This window comes from Dioscorea cayenensis, chromosome 19 (assembly GCF_009730915.1).
Source record: "Dioscorea cayenensis subsp. rotundata cultivar TDr96_F1 chromosome 19, TDr96_F1_v2_PseudoChromosome.rev07_lg8_w22 25.fasta, whole genome shotgun sequence".
Classification (NCBI taxonomy): Eukaryota; Viridiplantae; Streptophyta; class Magnoliopsida; order Dioscoreales; family Dioscoreaceae; genus Dioscorea; species Dioscorea cayenensis.
The window spans coordinates 6,688,268-6,710,259 of record NC_052489.1 but is presented as its reverse complement, the minus strand read 5'-3'; the positions used below and the strand labels follow the sequence as shown (position 1 = coordinate 6,710,259).

General features: G+C 32.1%; 2 protein-coding genes across 5 annotated transcripts; both read left to right on the top strand.

The window, feature by feature from the left end:
- Window positions 1-237: 237 nt before the first annotated feature.
- LOC120283337 (60S ribosomal protein L23A) lies at window positions 238-3,237 on the top strand. The gene is made up of 4 exons (XM_039289989.1): window positions 238-363; window positions 1,314-1,352; window positions 2,482-2,845; window positions 2,959-3,237. Exons 2-4 carry the CDS (start codon window positions 1,334-1,336, stop codon window positions 3,041-3,043), a joined length of 468 nt encoding a protein of 155 aa, XP_039145923.1. The 5' UTR covers window positions 238-363; window positions 1,314-1,333; the 3' UTR covers window positions 3,044-3,237.
- Window positions 3,238-12,442: 9,205 nt separating this feature from the next.
- LOC120249659 lies at window positions 12,443-20,869 on the top strand. 4 transcript variants are annotated; one of them, XM_039258239.1, is made up of 12 exons: window positions 12,443-12,611; window positions 12,982-13,512; window positions 13,630-13,687; window positions 14,229-14,328; window positions 15,557-15,625; window positions 15,962-16,048; window positions 16,253-16,433; window positions 16,862-16,950; window positions 17,160-17,232; window positions 19,301-19,373; window positions 19,650-19,748; window positions 20,471-20,869. In XM_039258239.1, exons 2-12 carry the CDS (start codon window positions 13,356-13,358, stop codon window positions 20,550-20,552), a joined length of 1,068 nt encoding a protein of 355 aa, XP_039114173.1. In that variant the 5' UTR covers window positions 12,443-12,611; window positions 12,982-13,355; the 3' UTR covers window positions 20,553-20,869. The 4 variants fall into 4 exon arrangements, 3 of the variants coding, with proteins under 3 accessions (XP_039114173.1, XP_039114172.1, XP_039114174.1); XM_039258238.1 differs by having other exon boundaries at window positions 12,982-13,687; window positions 19,650-19,746; window positions 20,470-20,869; XR_005532871.1 differs by lacking the exon at window positions 20,471-20,869 and having other exon boundaries at window positions 12,982-13,687; window positions 19,312-19,373; window positions 19,650-19,736.
- The last annotated feature ends 1,123 nt before the right edge of the window (window positions 20,870-21,992 follow it).

Here is a 21,992-nt window from a genome sequence, read left to right as displayed (position 1 = left end):
TGTAATATTTTCAGATTACCACGTAACACGTGGTAATCTTTCTACATTATCGCAAGCCAAACGGCCCGGCCCCTTAATCACTCTACTCAGAAATGCTCCTAACTATTTCAAAAACAGAGGGAGTAGTTAGAAGCAATTCTGAGTAAAGTGACTAAAATGTCAGTTTGACCTAAATAGGGGGCTATTTAGGATATTCTACAATTAATGGACGACCAGGATTTATCCGGTGATCACATGAACCGCTTGATTTCATTTTTCAATTTCATCCCTCTTTCGGCTCCCATGAACTAGGGTTTTTTGTTTGGACGGTGGGAGAAGGCGAGAACAAGTTGTAGGCTCAGTGATCTTTCCACATTGTTCGAGGTATCCATTCTCCTATTTCGATTTTCTCTGGTTTTTCTTTCTTTTTATTTCAATTCTGTATATCCTTTGGGGTTTTGATCAATTTGCAGTTCTGAATGATAAAAGTGTCTTTTTTTTTAATCCTTTTTTTCCTTTTGTGATTATGATTGATTTGTTCTTTTTTTCCCTATGGATCAATGCGCTTTTCTGAACAATAGTGTTGAGAGATTTGCTCTGTATCGTTGCTTGGAAGTTGATGCATTGTGTCTGCTATAATGTCAGAAATTGTTTTTGTTTGTGATGATATTGAGTTAGAATGGGTTCTTGAGATACTGATCAATGCTATGAGTTGCATATGAGAAGTACTAAGAAGAGCTTGGTTAGTTATAGTATGCTAATTCAGAAGTTATAGCATTTGTTACAAGTTTCTTTTATTATCTTTACCAATCTACTGAGTAGTGATCAGGGGCATTGGTTCTTCAGATATTGGACTGTAAGTGTTTTGTGAAGGGCATGAAAAGAAGAGTTTAGCAAGCAATATGAGTGTGTCAAATTGTAGTATGTAGTTATGAAACTCCAAAGACAAGCTCGAAAGTGATGTACTACATGGCAAGCAATATGATTGTGTGAAATTGTAGTATGTAGTTCTGAAATTCCAAAGACAGGGTCAAGAGTGATGGACTACATGGGCAGGAGAATGAAAATGTTGCTACCTTCTGGTGTCAGATGCATCGTATTATTCCCCTTTGGTTGTATGATCAATAAATGTTGTATTTCCTTGACTTTCTAGCCTTGAGATATGGGTAGAAGGATTTATTGATGTGCTGAATTATCTGTAATCAAATCAAAATAGCTTTTGTGTTTCAGATATGATGTATAAGCCATCAAGTAACTGTGGTAGTCAGAACATCTTATTTATCATGCTGATTGAGCTCTTCTTCTTCTTCTTCTCTCCTTTTTTTTTTGGGCAGTTGAATAGAGCAAGTATCAGATGGCCCCGCCCGCAAAAGGTATGGTCTGTCAGTCAATTTGTTTGGCTACGAAATGTATTCTTAAATGCTACTTGAAAACAATTCTTAACTTTGGGAGCGACGTGTTTAGAACATTTTAAGAAACATTTTGCCAATCATACCATGTTACAATCAATAAGCTATGCTTTTTGTACCTTCATCATTTTTTAACATGAGCATGATTTCTGTGTATTTCTAAAAGTATTCTACATAAGCAAACTGCACTCATGTTATGCATTGAAGTCCTTTTCTTCCTGTATACTGTATAGCAGATCTTCTAATTATGTGTCTAACCTTCTTGAGTTATTGATTTCTTTGGTATTTGCCAAATTAGTCATATTTTTATAGTTATATATTGGCCATGTGGATTTGCTTTGAAATTGTGTAAGTTCAGGAATCATTTTGTATGGAGCAAGACAATGTAAAGAACTACTTTGATAATGAGCAGAAGCATGTTGTACTGATCGTAGTCTATAAGAGATTATAGTCAGCACCGTGTGTATAGCATTTTCCGATATGAAGGCCATTGTGTTCTTTGTCCAAGTCAACAATTCATTTTCATTTATGCATCCTATGATTTTCTTAACTCTTGATACCTTTTCTTTCTTATCGAGAGAAAGGGGAAAATCAAGCATTTTTTGCATTTAATAATTTTAATTGAGAAATATTTTGAAGGATAGTTTTACCTAGTTGTAGAAACAGAGATCTCTATGCTAGTAATTATTTTACTTGACTTGTGCAAAACCTTAAATTATTTCTTGATTGAGTATTACAGTATTATTTCTCATCATATAAGCTTTTGACTTCTCCGCAATGGTTCATATTCCTTCACCCTTCTCAAGTTGCCTAAGTGTTTCTTTTTTCCCTATGGAGCCCTACTCAAATTTTCTAACCATTGAGAACCTCATTCACGAGCACTGTCATAAACCTTGAAGGTTTTGTTTAGCAATTATAAATGTGAGGAAATTTACTGGTTAGGAAAGAAGATCTCATGAAAGATCACAAGTATAGAAGACTTATTCTGTTGTGAATTTACATATTTATTTTCTTTTACTTTTCTTTTTTTCTAGATCTCCTGCAGTTTGTGATTTAAAAAGTTTCCTGACCTTAAGCAATTATTTGTAATTAGCTACTGCCAAAAAGCCTGATGCCAAAGCACAAGCTGTGAAGGTTGCGAAGGCTGTGAAGTCAGGGGATTCTACTCTGAAAAAGAAGTCCAAGAAGATCCGCACCTCTGTGACTTTCCATCGGCCAAAGACATTGAAGAAGGAGAGAAACCCAAAGTATCCCAGAATTAGTGCTCCTCCAAGGAATAAGTTGGACCACTATCAGATTCTCAAATACCCATTGACCACTGAGTCTGCCATGAAGAAAATTGAAGACAACAACACTCTTGTTTTCATTGTGGACATCCGTGCTGATAAAAAGAAGATCAAAGGTGCAGTCAAGAAGATGTATGACATTCAGGCAAAGAAAGTAAATACACTAATCAGGTGAGGTAGCTTTTAGTTCTTCAACTTCATTTTTGCTAGTAGTTCTTGCCGTTAAATATAACTATTTGTTATTTGATGATTTTAGAAGGGCTCTGACACTTTTTCTTGAATAGGCCTGATGGTACCAAGAAGGCTTATGTCAGATTGACCCCAGATTATGATGCTCTGGATGTTGCAAACAAGATTGGTATCATATAAGATTGTTCAAGACGTCAGCAAAATTAGTTTTTTCTTTTTCTTTTTTTTTTTCTTTTTCAGTTCCTTTGTTAGATTCTTTCTAGTGTTTTGAGTTGAAGTTTTGTAATTTCACCGGTTCAACTGTTGCATTTGATTATGTTCGCATTAGACAATTGAGAAAGTGGATGCTCAGAATTTTCTACCGATCTTAAAAATTTTGCTAGCTCAAAAGTTTTATCTTGAATAATCTGGATACCTCTCAATCACCTTCTAATCTGCAGCAGTGGTTCAACTACTTAAGATTTGGGAGACGCTTCTTGTGTAGTTGAAATTTATTCTCACAAAAAGAACTTTATATTGGTGCCTTTCCCGCAGAATGTGTAGATGCTTTATTGACCACCAATATACTGTGAAGCTGCTTTTCATCAGCTTCTGGAGCTTTAATGTGCTTATTAATACATTTCTATTAATAAATTACTTGTTTTTGCAAGGACTGGACTGTTTTTGGCCACTCTGAAGAGAATCTTGCCATGGTGGGGACTTTGAAAGATTGACAAGTTTGATGAGGTGCGCACTATATTTAGGTACACATTTTGAGAATTCAATAGATTGATGCCATCTTCACAAATGCTTGGTTTTCTAATGGAATAAATTACTTTTCTGCAAGGTTTTCTATGCTTTTCAGTGGTGCATTGTGATGTTATGCTTGCAAGTGGCAAAGTAGCCTTTACTATTCAAATGACCCAATATGCTTAGCTTTTTGTGATGATTGAACCCTTTCATCTGCTCCTGGATTCTATGGAAGCCTGATATTTTTTGTTCTTCTTTACAAAGATCCATTCATTTGTACATTCATTGCCAACTCTTAGGCAGAAAAGGTCTCTTCTTGATTAGATTTTCATGGTTGTGGTCTTAATTAAATACAAGAACCTTTGTTAATTTCTGTCATTCAGGTGTACAATTGGTGCCTTGTGTTTCATGGTATTACTGGTGACATTAAATTCTTCTGTGGGCTTAAATGCATGCATTAGGATAACAGTTTATTGAAATTCATGGGTGTTTTTTTTATTGCTGATTTCAGTGGCAACAGTAGAAAGGACTTGGATGGTCCATCAATCAAAAGGTCTCTCAAATGCTAATGCTCATTGGACTATCAGTTATCTTAGGACTGAAGGCTGATGTTTTGATTTATGAGCATATGGGACAATGACATGGCCCCATTTCTTCTTTTTTGTTTTTTTTTTTCCAAGGAACTTTACATATTTGCCCTTTAAGGTGGCTTACTTCTTTCTGTGCCTTTGATTATTGTAATGCCATTTATTAATTTATATATTTACTCTTTTTTATATAAAAAAAAACTCTTTGGAACAGATGCTTTTTTGCATTTTAAGTAAATATATATATATATATATATACACACACCTTTGATATATGAAAACATTGTAACATTTGAGTATCTGTAACTTGTTCTCAAGGAAATTTACATAGCTCTCACTGCACAATCAATTGTTAAAAGGACTCTATGTTTAGCATGTTTCCATCTGTACATGGTAATGGTATTGGTAGGAATTAGTCTTGACCTAATTTGCATGCCAATATGAAGATTTTTTCTTTTTTTTCTTTTTTTAAATTTTATGTGTGTTGGGTAGTCAAATTGGAGGTCTGGAGACAAATCAATGAGAAATTCCAAATTAATATGTGGGTGCAGGACACATCAATCAGAGAAAACATAAAGAAAACATAACAAAATGCTCTTGCACAAAAAACAAGCCTGAGGCATTCCAATTTTCCTGTGGGGGGAACAACGCTTTCCTCATAAAATTTGCAAATATATTTATTATGTTTTTTGTTATTATAAAATTAAATTTTATTTAATCGTGATCACCTTTAAATTTCACAATCACATCTATCATTGCGGCAATTGTTGAGACACTCGAGTACTCGACTCCTATGTGAAAGACCGAGGATTTAATTTTATATTATATGACTGAAGTGTAATAATAAAAAAAATATGTGTTTAAAATTGACTATCTACATTGTAAAAACAGAACATATTTGTACTATGTTTAAATCTCTATAGTGTTGTTATTATTATTACCATTATTATTTTTCTAAGAATTAAAATAAAAATTATTATGATTAAATTAAAAATGGAAAACATCCAACAAGTCATAATATTTGAATGTTGGAGGTAGTTTACTAGCCTAGCCCACAACAGAGACAAGACCTAATCACAGCCATGTTTTGGTTTGGCTCCGTATCAATCCAACTCCCGAGCTAGTCCTTTTCATCAGCCTCTTTTTTTATTTTAGTTTTCTTTGTTTTTTTTTTCTCATTTATAAAATTATCATTACATATAAAATTCTTGATATCACCATCACTGCAAATCAATTTTTCGTTTTAAATAAAAAAATCACCAAAAAAAAATAGAATCATATATAATCCACAAAACAAATCAATTTAAGATAAAAAATAATAAATATTTTCCAAAAAAAAAAAAATTTCTCACTCAGTTAATTGTTTATTATATTAATTAATTAATTAAAAGTGTGGGGCCCATGTAACGTAGCACGGCACATGTGTACTTTTTCCCCATCAAGTACTGCTCCCTTCTTTCCTGCCGCCACTATAGACCAACCAAAAAACGACGCGTTTCAATCAATCATTGGACCGATCATTCCAACAGCACCCAACCTCGGCTTGACAAGTTGGACGCTGACGTCTGTCTCCTTATTGCTGATGTCATTGGTCTATTCACGGCTCTGGAATTCTCTGGCTACATGGCTCCAAACAGCATTCAGCTATGGATTTTTTTTGCGAATTAACCCCCATAGAAAGTACAATATTAATTTGTTTTATTTCATCTCTTCTTTTTTTTTTTTTTGGCAACTTTCCATCTTAAAATGACTAGGTGAATATTTTCCTTTTTTTTCTTCATTAAATAATATTTTTTTACTAAAGTAATAATTTCCTAAATCAATAATCTTTTTTATTTTATAGTTCTAGTGTATTTTTTTTTTCTTTGAGTCTTATTATAATACAAGAAATTATTTCATAAGAATATTATAAAAAAAATTATTTAACATCATCACATGTGATACTTAAAATGGCTTATTACTTGGTTTGATTCATTATATAACATTATTTATTTTAATTAATTAACTAAACAAATTTGTTCATTTCAGCTAGTTAGTGAGTCCACATCAGTAAAACTAAAACTAAAACTAAAACTAAAACAAATAAATGTCTGATTTAAATATCAAAATAAACACTAAAGAATTAAGCTAGAAGACAACGAATAAAAATATGTCACCAAAAAGGCATGCCACGTGTCACTTCCTGAGAGATGGTTTAAGGATTAGTTTGCAACACCTTATGTAGGGGATTAACTAATCATGCTGCTTGAGAAGAGGAATTGGATGGTAGGTGAATAACTACTGCTTTTTGGGAATCAATCAATCAAATTTAAAAAAAATTAAAATTAAAAAGAAAAAGAAAAAGAAAGAAAGAAAAATGAAATGAAAGGTCCAAGTCATAAGTCATTGTAAATCCCTTCTTTTTCATTGTTGTTTGGATTCTATGTTGAAAAGAATACTTTAATTTTGAGGTTTAAATATTTGTCATATTTTATTTAGAAATTAGTAAAATTAAAATTTTAAATAGTTCCCATCAAATGGTATTGCTAAACAGTGACAAAATACGTGAGTAAGTGAGTGGAGAGATGGAGTGTCAAATCCCTTCGTCATCAATACTGTAGTAATATTTGTAATAATACTGTAGTAATATTTGTAGTAATATTTGTACAATACTGTAATTATATTATGCCTTTAAATGGCATCCGAAATAATAGTTCAAGTTTGTGGTGGATTGAAGTTAATGCTCCAATTATTTATTAGACATTTTGGGTCAAGCTTGAGGGATTTGATCTTGATTAATAAATGAGTTTGGAACATGCTCCAGCATGTTAGGTATTTGAAAATGAAACATTTTGCATGTGATTGGAATCATCCTTGTTTGATTGGTATTTAAGAATGAAGTTCTATTCTCACTTATGTTTGTACCTTGTTCCATGAATAAATTAATATAATATATAATATTATTTTATTTTAAATAAGAGGAGTCATTTTCAAGGTATTTAATTTTTTTTGACCAAAAAATTGAGAGCAATTTTGCTTTGCTTATTTTTTAAATCTCTTATTTTAGTTTTAATTTGTTTTAACTGATTTATTAAAAAAAAAAAGAAAAAGTAAAGTTTTGAGAAGTGATGAAAGTGCTTTTTTTGGGAATTAAAAACATTTAAATCTGGAAGTGTTTCAATAAAAACTCATTGAAGTACAAAATTTGTTAACTTTTTCAGATAAAGTGTTTTTAAACTTTTAGAAAAAATTATTTTATAAACTAATTCATACAAATTTTTAGTCCCTTTTGGTTGTGTTTTTATTGCTTCAAATAACTTGTAAATTTCAAAGTCTTAAAATAATAATAATTAATAATAATAATAATAATAAAATAAAATAAAATAAATCAAAACAAAACAAAATTTATAGTTGATAGCCTACAAATTAAGCACTACATAATTTTGACTACAACAAAATGGTATTAGTAAAAATGACAATTTATAAGGTATTTTACTGGAGAGCAAATAAATATAAATAAATCACATTTTATTGAAAGTAATAATTTGTTGAGATATTTCGACAACATTATATAATAAGAAAGAAAATAACATTTTCATAATTGTCTTTCTCAAATGGATGAGAATTGTCAACTATACATTAGATATAAGTCAACAATCAATTAATTTAAATGTAACATGTTTTCGAGAATCTTCATTATTGTAGTTAATATATATATATATATATATATATATATATCTTCATTAAGTATCTTACTTCAATTCAAGTCATCAAATTTCATAGGTAAAAAAAAAAAATTAGTAAAAATGAGGATAGATATGCCTAAGAAAATACTATTTTCTAGATTTAGAATAGATTGATTTGATGAGCTGATATGAGTTTATCGGGATATAAAGTTATTTATTCCTCAAGATGAGGATTAAAAAGGGGTGAGCTAGAGAATCATTCATTTAGCAAGTTTGAAATATTAAAGAGCTTATTCTATCCTCTCTATCCAAATATCCAAATAGCCTAAAAGACAAACTTAAAAGAAAGTGTTCTCCTTCATCCAACTAAATAGTATTTTTCATAATTATTTCAAATATAATAATTTAGTTCCTAGTTTAAAAAAGAATATCGAGCTTACCTTTTACAGGCTGCAAAGTGCTTCGAAAGATTTATTTTATTAAGATTATTAAAAAATAATCTTAAAAATATTTTATTGAAATCAATAAATATACTGATCTATATTCTGTTCCTGATAAGTAGTAATAACATATTATCAATAGTAATATTAAACCAATGCCACTGGTTAGTGAAGTGTTTTTTTTTTCGCATTTTATTATCATTTAAATTGTGTAGTCTATAATGCGCATATTGGTATGTTTTTTACTTATTTTGAAACCTATAATAAAAGAAAATTTAAAAAGTACCTTTAAATGATGTCGAAAGTCCATTTAGAATTTATTATGTCAATTTCTTTATAACTTACATACTTTAATTTTATTCATTTATTCATTCCAAATTTTGAAAATAGCATTCGGTAAAGAAAAATTCTTTATTTTTTAGAATTATCATGTCGAATTGGCTAGCAAGTGAGCTATAACTATTTAATTATACTTTAGGTATGATTTACTAATTAATTTACTTGCATGTTAAACTTAATCACCTCTTGTCAACAATAAATTGATAACTTAGACTAAAATAAACATAATAAATTGATAACTTAGACTAAAATAAACATACCTATGCCTTACAAGAGGAAGAAAGTTAGCTTGAGTCAAGAAGCACTCCTTTAGCAAAAATTTGAAGATCACAAAGTTATTCCACTCCCTAATGCCATGCCTTATCCAAATGTTATCATAGAACAAAAGTAAAAGCAATTTTTATTTTTTTTCTGCATCCAACTAATTGGAATTGATGCGATCCTTTCCAATAAAAGACTTCAATTTAGGGTTAACAGTTATAAGAATTACATTAATTTAGAAATTAATTTAAAAACATGTTTTCTGTGTACTTTGGAATAGCTAATTGTTAGGTCTGACGATATGGATTGTCATTATGTGACAAGCCAAGAGGTGACATGGCAAAAGAGAGATGACGTGGTAATGATGACATTGCAAAAAAAAGAAGTGACTAAGATGATGATGTGGCTAAAGCTTGGTGTCATGGTATATGAAGATATGAGACTTAGAAGATCATGCTTGGAGACTATGAAATTCTTCTCAATGATTCATGTGATGATTAACTAATTTTGGAAAGCGCATCAAGTTAGAAGGATCTCTTCAAGAAGGGCAAGTTTTATTTTAGGAATGTTTATCTATCCTTGGTAAGATCCGGGATGATAAATCATATCCTTGGTAAAACTCCTTTTAGGAAAGATCTACCTTGAAAAGAGTGAAAAAAAATGTTCTATTGTTGGCAAGAATAATGATCATCATGAAGATTGCATGAAGCCTAGTTTGGTGTGAAGTTATTTGAAGATACAAACTAAATCAGGCAAGGAGAAGCCAATGTGATTATTATGACCATATTTAGCAACACAATTTGAAGGAAGATCTAAGAGCTACTAATTATGGGCGGAACTATTCAAGGAGACAAATCATATATGGAGGATTGACTGAAGATTACTTAAGATTTGATTGAAGATTTAAAGATCCAAGCATGGATGAATGGAGATCATGTTTGAAGATATTGAAGGCTAAACTTGGATGAGATGAAATCAAGTTTAGTAACAATATTTCATGATTCAAATGAAGATCATATGAGAAGACCAAACTTGGACCAAGTTTGGAAAGAAGATCGGGAGATCTTCGGTGACTATCTTTGGTGAGATGGTTGCGTGTGCTTGGTAGACACGTTCCTTGGGAGAGGAGACATGCTGAAATGACATGAGGAAGGATGCGATTGCAGGTAGGAGGAGCTCGGGATGAGTTAACTGCTATGAAACGGACTTAAAGAACCGGGAGGGTTGAAGGTGTCGCAAGTTCGGGTGCAACTTGCTAGAACTCAATCATGTTCAGTAAGGTGAGCAGTTTTGCAACTGGGTGTTGCAACATCTAACTTTGGAAGGTGTCCAAGTTAGAAAGCCCCGGAGAATTCTAAAAGAGGAAGGATCAAGTGGACTTAGATGCGTCTATATAAGATATCTTATTTGAAGATTTAGGATGAGCCACAAGTGAGAGATCCTTTGGTGAGGGTTGAGGAGAGTGGGCATCGGGCAATCTTAAGATAGTATTCTTTGTCATGAGCGAGTAAGGGAGTGTTGTACTCTTTATTCTATCAACTCTTTTAGTAGATTATTTCTCCGGGCTTGGCCCCCTAGATGTAAGCAAGGTTGTGCCGAACTGGGTAACTAACTTATATGTCTTTTTCTCTTGTTTGATTGTGTGTGTGCTTTATTTTCTTGTGAGATTGAGTGACTTCCCTAAACACATTGACCCACCGGAACTATCACTAATCAAAGCAAAACTATCCAATATGACTTTTTAAATAACTTTCAAAATTTGTCTAGAATTTTTGCTTCAATGTTCAAAATTATTTCATTCATTTACTTGACTTCCGAATTATTGAGTTCAAGAAATTCAGTCAACAATTAAATAAAAATAATCTAGATTACATTTAAGTCAAGCCAAAACTTATTTATAATTTCTTATTTTAGTCTTTTAGAACTTATGTGCTTTTATTTATTTCATTTATTTGATTCGAGATTTAGAGAATATCATTAAGACAAGAAAAAAGAAAGGTTGTTACCATTGCAAAATCACCAAAATATATCTAGAATTTTTTTTTTTTTTTTAAATAAACTTATTTGTTTTAATTTATTTCGTTCATTTACATGAAGATATTCAAAGTATTGCTAAATTAAGAAAGTTTAGTGGCAATCATAATCAGCATATTTGCTAGTCAGTAGCGGATGAAAACTTTTCACCGACTCTTTTGGAATGATTTAATGTTCAACTATTTTTTATTTGGCACAAACGTATTTCTAACCATCCTTATTGTAATAATTAATTAAAAAACTAATAGACTATCAACATACTTACCAACAATGAATTGATTTACAAATCAAAATAATTTTTTATTTATAAATTAACCGCAAGAATATTTGGTTTGGAATTTATCAAACAATAAAGTTGATATTATCTTATTCAAAATAAAGTTGTTTGCTTTTCACAATGGCGATTAAAAAGGTAAGGACTAAAAAAACTAATTTAGCAAAATTTTAAGTATCTAGTGGCTAATTATTCTGTATTTAAACACTAAAACTATCAAAACTAAATAAAACATCTTTTCAGTTATCTGACGAGGTGAAATTGTCATAATTGTCATAATTGTTTCAAATAAGAGATTTGTTTCATTAATCATTATGGTTTAAATAAAATATAAGCTTACACTTTATTAAAGTTCTTCAAAAAGCTAATTTTAATAATAGTAATATAACCAAAAAAAAAACTCTAATTACATCATCAAAATTAATAAATTTATGAGATTTCACGAAATTGATATATTGTCGATATTATTATTAAAGCTACGTGATTAATTAGCTAAGAGTCATTTTTTTATTTTTTTTATTTTAATTTTTAAAGTTGTTAGTTAGTGGTCATTTATTTGCTTGTCTTATACGTATCATGAAGCCATCAGTCAAAGAAAAAAAAAATCGTCAAAAATACATTTAAGTGACATTTGAATCCATCCAAATTTTATACGCAAGTTTTTTTAAGATCTATCTATTTTAATTTATTTCGTATATTCCTTTCAAGAGTTTCAAAAATAATTTTTGGAAGATAAACAACATAATATTAGGATCATTAATTGTTGCCAATTTAGCTTGCTAGCCTTGCTCACACACACACATATATATGATTTAATGATCAATTTATTTAGTTATTATAGTTAACAAAAAAACTCTTTGAAAAACCAACATATATTATTCAAAAAAACCAACATATTGACAAAAAAATTAATTTGAAATTATATATCTAAATCAAGAATTCTCTAAACCCACAAGAATATCAAAACTCCAACTCAAGCTAAATCTAACCATTTGACACTATTTAAGAAGTAAATAAAAATTCCAACGAGGAGATTATCACTAATAGCCAAAAAGATTCCATGCAATAAAAATTTAAAGAAAGGGTTTATATGCAAAAATTCCAAACAGAATATGTGGGCCCACACTCAGATTAAAAAAAATTCCCACACAATGGCACTCATGTAATTAAAGTAAAAAGGAGGGGTAATGGTACGGGGAATGGGCACTAAAAGCCCAGTTGGCCAAAAGACAGAAAGTAGGAACCATAAGCAAAAGAGAGAGCGAGAGCAGCCGAGCAAGAGCAACGAGGGGGGAAGCCTTCCTGCTCTTTGGGCTTGGAGTCCCAAAGTGGAAGCTTTTTTCACCATTAGAGAGGAGGAAGGGAGTTCTTCTTTGGCCTTTCCTCTTTTTTTATGAGTTCGTGAAGAAGGAAAGCCAGGTTTGCTTCTTTTTCACTAAGCGGTTGTTTTGGTATGTTTAGATTGTTGTTGGTTCGTTGTTCTTGGTTGTTTGGTGTTTGATTTTTGTTGCTTTTATTCGTAATAGATGTCGAGCATTTCTTTGTGTTTTGGGAAATTGGTTTTTTTTTCCCTTGCTCTTTGATGTGGAAAAAGTTCGTTTTTTTTTAAAATTTTTTGAGGTGGTGGCTGGTGTGGCGGTGGGAGAATGGTGTTTTTTTTAGGGTTTTGGGTAGTGTGTGTGCTTGATTATGTTGAGTTTCAGGGTTTTGGGTCTTGGAGGTTTATGAATTCTTATTGGTATTTGGTCTATTTTTTGCTTTAAATGAACTGAATTCTTGACAATCTCAGCAATAAAGGATTTGGGCCTTGTTGGTTTTGATCTGGATGATCATGGAAACAATTTGAGTTGGAAAGGAGAGATCCTTGTTGTGAATTTATTTGGAATTCTGGATTGGAGGAGAATTTTGTTCTTGTGGGTTGTTTCATAAATTGAGCTTATGCTTTTCAGCTGTGGCTTTGCGCTGCAGCAATGATTGTTCGAGAGGTTTTCTTAGCTCTAGCTGTTAGGTTTAGAAGAATTGGAGAAGGTTCCAACAGTAATTCGTGATTCCTCTCCCTCATATCCTAGCTTGCACTGTTATATAAGATCTTGAAGACTCACCGACGTCTGTGATTTGGGCATTGCTGTATTCAGTGTTGGTTTCTTGGATCTTTACTCAGTGATGGCAGCAGATTCAAACACAAGTTTTCACCAAGGGCTTGTTCCATCATCCATGTATCATAGCCGCCTGGTTTCTTTTCAGTCAGGTGCAACAAATAGTGTGACAGGGACTGTTCCCGCAGGTTTAAACAACTCTGGTGCCATTAACAGCACAGGCGGTATGCTTTTGGCGGCAAACCCAAGCATGATATCAAACACATCTTCGGTGATTCAGAGTGGTTGTTCTTCTAGTAATATTCTTCTTGATTCAGTTCCTTGTCTCAAACATGACACAGGGTTGGTTGTAGAATGGACACCTGAGGAGCAGGCTTTATTGAAGCAAGGTCTTATCAAGTAGGTGGTTCAGTAATATGCATATTTTCTATGGCAAACTAATATCTAGATGTTTCAATCTCTTTTTGAGGAAAATGTTGCCTTCTTCTGTTTTGATGTTGAAACTTATTTCTTCTTGGTTTAATTGCAAAAAGTTTTCATGTGCATATTTGGATTAAAAAGCTTTTACATAACCAATCTTAGGAATAAGAAATTTGGAGTTTCTTATTTCCATGCAACTCTGGCGACCAAGTAATTTATGCACTGAATTTTTCTATGCTATATTGACTGAATGATCTTCTCCATACCATGTTATAGCAGTGTTTGTTATGTTCTTGTCTGCCATCTACAGCTACTGATCCTATTGGATTTCAGGGTGACTGAGCTCATCATGCTCACAAACAGGTGTTGAGAGTATTGATAAAATATGTTTAATATTTGTGTGACAGGAAATACTTGTGTATATGTTATTTATTATTGTTATTTTACAGTTGCCATCTTTTGTGCATTTACTCTTTCTGCTTGTATGTCGCCATACTGATGTTTTTTCTTAAATTTGCAGATATGCTAATGAGCCTAATATCATGAAGTACATCAAGATAGCAGCCATTCTGGGTGATAAGACAGTAAGAGATGTCGCATTGAGGTGTCGATGGATGCTAGTGAGTTCTTTAAAGCAGCATTCTAGAGGCTGCCATGATCTTTAATAGCTTCTATTCTGGGTTCATAATGCTTCAATCATCCAAATGTTATATTTCAAAGAGTTGTTTTACTTTAACTTCCTAGAAAACTTTTTAAGAAATTTGACCATTTTGTTCTCCAATTAATAATTTGTGTTTGGCTTCTCAAAGTCTGACATCATGTGCTTGATTCAATTCATTGTATCTTCTAAAGAGTTAGAAACTTATATTCGGTTGTTAGCTCATTTATTTAAACTTGTCTCCCCTTTGCTTAGTTAATTTAAACGAAAAGAACTTTAAAAAATCTGACATCTTTTAATGTCACTCAATTGTTAGTCCCAATTATAGTGATAGCAGGGTGACTGAAATAAGGACAGATGCTTTTCTTCACTAGACAGTCAGTATTCTGGCAAACTCTATGGATTTGTTTCGTTCATGATGCAACCTATGGAGTCACTTTAGTTAATTGGAGTTCTAATATTGGGCCATATAAATGTTGTTCCAAATGGGCAATATCATACCTCTGGTTATCAGTTAGAACATTTATAAGTATTGAGGATTGGCTAAATAAATGACAGTGTTATTTAGTATTGGTGTAATAAATTGAAGCATTATTCACTAAGATGATAATGCTGCGTTTAACCGTACAGTATCTTTGAAAATGTAGGGAAATTTGCCATCACCAGTCTCCAATAAATTGTAGGGGATTTCAGCAAGGTACAAAGCTGTAACCAAATAGGTTATTTACTTGTTTACTTATCACTTGCTCAAACAAAATAACCCAATTTTCATGTAGAGAATGTGAGGTAAAGCTATTGTACTCAATCTTTGAAAACTTTTTAAATATTCATAATTGAGTACACATGCTAACACTGGTTTTATCTTTGATTTGTTCCTCTTCCCCAACCCAATGTCTTCATGGCCTTCCATAGACTGATGCTCTCAGGTTGTGAATAGCTTGCTTCTCTTTGCCGATGTTAGATCCATCAGGACTTATTTATTTATTTATTTATTTTCTCATCTCCTGCATTCTGTCATGTAAATGACATTGACAGAAGGCAATTGACTAGGTACTTGGGATGTTACTCATCCTTGAAAAGCTTGGCTCTAACAAGCTTTAGAGCTATCTGATTTCTTTGTTGCAGTTACTACAGATGTTACTTTATTTTTAACTTTGTTTTAACTTTCCTAATATTTGTTATTACTTCAGAAGCGGGATATCTTTAAACGGAGGAAGTCAGAAGAAAATTATTTGGGAAAGAAGATTAAAGATAGGAAGGTAAGCCATACAATTGTATACTATTATGTAAAGTTGGTTTCATCTATTATTTGTTTTATATTACATCAATATGCCATGTAACCACCATTAATTTCGTTGAATAGTGCCTATGAAAATTCTGCATAGAGAATTCATAACACAGTTTGATATTGATATAGCATTTGTAAAATCTGTTCTAGATAACCCATAAGCACTTTTCTTTATTAAAAACCATCATTTTGTATAATTGTCTGATGTGCTAAACTCGATATTGTTATTTCCTTGAAGAATTTTTTAGAATATTTAAGGATGAAAGTCAGAGTAAGAGCCCAGTACACTAAAAATTACTTTCTTCAGGAAAAAACGATCGATTTGCCTCTGAAGATGAATATGGCTCCAGTTCCATCAAACAATACACAGGCCTATTCTCAGTTGATGCATCAGGTGCTCCAAAATTAACTCATCAACAGTTTGCTATTATTATTGCATTCATGATGTATGTAACACTTTCTTTTTTGGAAACTATCATCTAATATAATTGTCTAATGTGCTAAACTCAGTATTGTTGTTTCCTAGAAGAGTCATTAAAAATATGTAAGGCTGAAATCCAAAGTTAGGGCCTGGTCTACTAAATATTATTTCTATCAGGAAAAAATGGTTGATTTGCCTTCAAAGCTGAATATGAATCCAGTTCCTGAAGATTACTTTCTTCTGGAGAAAATGGTTGAATCACTTCCAAAGATGAATGCAAATCCAGTTCCATCAAACAATATGCCTGCCTATTCTCAGTTGATGCATCAGGTGCCCCAAAACCAATTCTTTTATGAAGGTTGGTGAGCTATTTTCACTGAATAATTTATTTGCTGCCTTGTTCATATCAAACTGTTTGAATGCTTTCATTACATGTTCAATTTTGTTGGTTTATTCATACCAACCTGCATCTTTTGGCAATTATGTCCTGTATTCTTTTACTCACTGTCTTGAAATTGTACTGTTAATAATGCTATAAGAAAAATATACCATGTACCATGTAGGAATCATGTGGATGATTTTGATAGTTTCCCTCTACATTCTCAGTTGTAAGCTCTAGCTGTCCCTTATGCGTTTCTAAATTGCTGGATTTGTGTTCAGTTAATTTGTTTTTCATTTATAGCTGTTACTTTCATGTTGAAAGGATGGAGTTATATATCTCACAAGTTTCTTTTGACTTTCTTTCCTCTAATTCATTATGAATAATCTGCCTGTTTGTTTTTATAGCTCCAGTAATTGACAGTGCAACAAGGAATCTGCTTGAGGAGAATGTTCGAATCTTAGGCCAAATTAAAGCTAATCTGTCAACCTTTAAGGTATATAGCTAACAGTTATCAGTTTATTTTGTTGGCCAAGTTTTTGATCTATTTTATATAAAGTTCCTGCTTTGAGTGTGTATGTCATATCCTTCTCTTTTCCGGAAAAAGAGAGATTGGAATTTCTTTTAATTTCTCTTGTTAGGTGCAAGTAGGCAAATTTCTGTCCTCACTGAATGCATATGAACTTCATGTGTATTTCAATGCAGTCAGATTATTGTCTCTCCGTTACTTACCAGGCCATGATTGAACAGCTGGTGACTAGCTTGAATTTCTCTCTTTGTAGGTGATTAATTCTTGATTTTATGCATCAAATGTCTGGATATTTGATACCTGTCATTATTTTAAACATTCAAATCCTCATCAAGCAAATTTATGAGTAAAGAAATCTTGGAAAATAATGCTTTCGTAATGCTAAGCTATGATGCTATTATTTTCTTATGTCAATTAGAAGTGTAAAAATTAAAGGTATAATTCCCTAAATAGTCCCTCCACTTTCCCAAGCATATCTTTTTAAGCATACCTTTTTAGTTTCTGTACTTTAAATTATTATCTTTTTAGTTCTTCTACTATTTTAATTAAAAAATCTCAGTCCGCTTTGTGATGTCTATGTCTGTTACATCTCTCGTTTGGGGTTGCTGATGTGGTGACATATGGCATGACGTGGCACCTTATCAACTGATGACGTGTGACACATGGCATGCGATTTCGGGTGCCACATGTTGGCACGTCAGCAACCCCAAAAGGCAGATGTAATGAGTATCAGAAAGGGATTGAGATTTCTCAATTAAAATATTAGAGTGATTAAGAGGTTACAATTTTAAGTGACTAAATGTGTACGTTTGGAAAGGTAGAGGGACTATTCAGAGAATTACACCAAAATTAAATGGCGCTCAAGATTTTGATTGGTGGAGAAATGCCTAGGTGATCATACAGTGAAATACCAACGTGGATAATGTATGAACATTTAGTATTTCACATGTTTAATTAACAAATTTGGTGTACTTGTTAACGCTGCCATGTTTCTTAACTAAGAATCTTTGAATGAAACATGTAATGGTGATTTTTTTTCAAAATGCATTTAACTGTTGATGGGAAGAAATACTCAAATGTATTTAATGTGTAACTCATGACTCTTTCCTTATTTATTTATTTTATAGATTTTGTGGTTAACAAGTGGCGATTTCACCATGGATGTCACCAAATTATGTTTTTGACATGTTTATAGATGATAATGACAAGCTTTCTTGAAAATGTCAGTCTAGACATCTTACAAAGACAATGTTGAGGAAGATCTTTGGCTTGAGATGGCTATCACACCATGCCTTTACATTTTAACAAAATATTCCCCTCTTGACATCCCATTTCTTCAACAAAAGATGGATGCTTATCACAATTTTAAACATTTCCATGGCTTCATTCCATTCGAAATAGTTTTTGTTTGCTTGGATTTAATAGAAGGTTCCATTTTGAAGATAACTTAGTGATTCATTATTTCTTAAGAAACCCTTAAAGATGTTATATATATACATGATCTTGCCAGCAGATATGGATCACTTTGACCATGAGAGTAATAAGACTGTCCTTCATGTGGCTGGAATAGTTTGTTGGATCCTCAGTCAAGGCATTGTTGCTTCACTCATGTAGAATATTGATTGCTCAATGCCTTTTTTTACATCAATATCTCATACGTTGTTAGTTCCTCCCTTTTCCAAAAAACTCATGCTGTTTGTGAAAGAGAACTTTGTTTAATATGACTGCATAATTTATAATATATTTTGAAGCTTTAATGCATATAATTGAAAACTTTGTGTAGCAATGACAAATGCTGAAATGTCATTCAGTGTACACCTTAATACCTTGTTTAACACTTTGTAAGTCCATGTTCTAACCGATAGGAAGAGACTGGATTTCATAAAATTATGCTCAATATTTCTGTTCAGAATTTTTTTTTCCTTGGACACAAATTTATGACCTTTTTGTTAGAGTACTACAGAAGGCATAGTTTCCTTTATGATGTCTGTCTAGACATTGTACTAGTGTAAAACATAAATGTTTTTGGGTATCTCTCATATCGATGTATGTACGGATTGGGCGTGCAATTGATATGACTGATTTAAACTATGTACTTTCAATCATTACACAATGCATGATGATCTTCTTATAGTCAAACCATCAAGCTTGTTGCCTTTCTGAAGTTCATCTCGGACCTGGATGACACATTCAACCATACTGGCATTTGAAATATTCATTTTGTCTATTCTGCCATCGTTATAGTACTGCTGTCTGATTATTATTGCTCTGCATTGTACATATATGCCCAATTTGCCTTTCAATTTGAGATTTTCAGCTTTTATACAGGTGCAGGATAACATACCTCTCTTCTATCGCATGAGAAACAATGTGGCAACCATCCTGATGAGGTATAGTTATTGTTTAGAATAAATTTTTTTTTTTCAAGCTCCCAATTGATATTTTCTTTTGTCTTGTTTTGGATTTCCTGTCAAAATAGTTCTTAGCGCTATACTAATCAGATTTAATATCACATTCAAATTGTAGACCCACTTACCAAACTGTTGGTACCCTTTTATCATAAGTTGGAAATTTCATTTTTGTGTTAGTTGCTTCATTGTTACTTGAGCAACAAATCTTGTTAATTACTTCATGGATTGTAAACACAACTTCCTTGTTTGAAACAGGATGAGCCACATGCCTGGGGTGATGGGTCGGATGCCACCACTCCCGGTGTCAACAAATGAGCAACTTCTCAGCAATATGCTTCCTAGTCTATGCCAGGTAATTTGTTTATTATTTGCTCAAACATTCATAATACTGCATAATGTAACTTTTTTTTCCTTGCTTAAGAAAATATGAGTTGAAATGCCAAACTGTAATCTTCTAAAGTGAGGAGTCCGACAATGTGATAGTGTCATAAACAGTTGAATCATTCCCTCATATTGCATATCAGTCAAGAAATACCAAGTGCCGTATAGTACTACTGGCAGCATACCAATCTTGCTTGACTTGACTAGTATGATAACAGCATGATCCAGGCATGCATATTCAACAATTAAACCCTGATTTTTCTTCATGCAAAAAAAATTATATAATGAGAACAAGATAGATATGTTTATCTAAACACAAATACTACTGTTGGCCTGGAACACTGATATTTTGAGTTGTGTTGATTTTTCTGTCCTGCTAGCGAATTGAGAAATTAATGAGCCAAGTGGGAGTTTTTTTTTCTTTATTTGCCTAAAAATCAGTTCAATGTCAGAAAATTTATTGTTTAATATTAATTTGAATTGTTCGGTTTCACAGGAGTAACCAATCGGTTAGTTATTTCCAAAGTGAACGAAATAAAATTAGACGTTTTCTTGAAGTTCTTGCTTTTATACTGCACCAAAGAATTATGCTACATGTCTATACATTTTGTTTGGAAAATGGTAGAACTTTTTTCTTCCTTGAATGCCAACTCTACACATGTCAATAATTGCCTTTTTTTCAAATATTTGCCAGTTTTTTTAGCTCGTGTGGCTCGTGGCACTGGCTTCAAGCCGGAGAGATCCAAGACTACTGATAATTTGCTAGTTGTTTACTAGATCAGTTTTATAACATCATATCTTCAGAAAAGTCGAACTTCTAAAGCTCGTCGTCATATATTGATCACAGCAGCAGAATCAATAAATGAACGCTTTTTATTCCGTCTTTACACCGATGTTTCTCATTGTCAAGAGTGAGAAAGATGAAATCTTTGAACAAAATTATTCGTTTTTAGGTGCTTGGAAACAATTGATTCTTCAGCTTAGTTTCATTATCTTTTTCTTTTTTTTTTTCTATTCTATAGATGATCTCTAGTAACCTTGTGAATGTAAATATCAATTGTTTTGTATATTGCAACTTTTGCTCCATTTGGTCACTTTTGTTTTGTTTTTTGTTTTTTGTTTTTTGTTTTTTGTTTTTTGTTTTTATTTTTGTGTGTGCTTTGGATCAATCGTCAAACTGATTTGCTGCATTAGATAGGATTGATTTTGAGTCTAGTGAATCATGAACTGATGTATAACAAAAGAGAGGGTTTTCTTTTTTACATGTATAACCCTACAAAGTTTCTTATTACATATTTATCCTTTCTAAAGTTTTGGTTCACATGAATTTTTTTTTTTGTTTTAACATTTTATAATTGTAAAGGATGTGGGAAATACCTTTTGCCCTTTATTTGTATGGCTCACGAAACTACGGAAGTAGATAGGAGCTGCATAATGGAATGAGGAACGTTAAGGGTCCATTTGATGGACATGATAAGGACGAAAGAGTATGATAAATTAGGTACAATTCTCCGTACAGTCCCTGTACTTTTCAAAATGTAACTTTTTAATCTTTCTATTTTTTTTCTACTTCTTTCATATCTCTGTACTATTTCAAATGTGTCCAATTGGTCTGATTCAAAACAACCATCATGTTTGTCGTCTATTTATGCTGACGTGGTCTACACATGGCTATCTTTACATCGGCTATGTCAGTATAAATAGACGCAAACATGATGGTCTTCTCGGATTGGACCAATTGAGCATATTTGAAATAGTATAAGGACCTGAAAGAAGCAGAAAAAAGTACAAGGATTAAAATGTTACGTTTTGAAAAGTATAGAGATTGTACGGAGAATTATTCCGATAAGTTATTATATCATGCCATTATCTTTTGTTTGGTGAGCCAATAAAATATGATAGTTTTATCATATTGACTCACTTTATCTTATCGGCCACATGATAACTAATTATATGGGGAGAGTCAAAATATAAACTGGTAGGATAAAATAAGAAATTTTTATTTTTTTTTTTGTCCTTTTATTTGGTTTCTCTCCTTCATCTAGGGTTTCATTGTATCTTTTTAATCTTTGAACTTGAGGTTTGGGACAAAAAATTTGTCAATAACTATATAGGACACATATTTCACTATTTTACATATTCGAAACAGTTAAAGAGTTTCCAATCAATCTCGTGCTTGAACATGTTGTTTTTCAACTAAATCTTTTCTTTGATCAT

Bases quoted from the DNA above. Each gene is read 5' to 3' on its own strand.
- LOC120283337 (XM_039289989.1), top strand. The intron at 2,846-2,958 runs GTGAGGTAGCTT...TTTCTTGAATAG, and splicing joins AAAGTAAATACACTAATCAG to GCCTGATGGTACCAAGAAGG.
- LOC120249659 (XM_039258238.1), top strand. From the start codon at position 13,356: ATGGCAGCAGATTCAAACACAAGTTTTCACCAAGGGCTTGTTCCATCA. The intron at 16,434-16,861 runs GTTGGTGAGCTA...TTGTTTTTATAG, and splicing joins AAACCAATTCTTTTATGAAG to CTCCAGTAATTGACAGTGCA. The intron at 16,951-17,159 runs GTATATAGCTAA...ATTTCAATGCAG, and splicing joins CTAATCTGTCAACCTTTAAG to TCAGATTATTGTCTCTCCGT.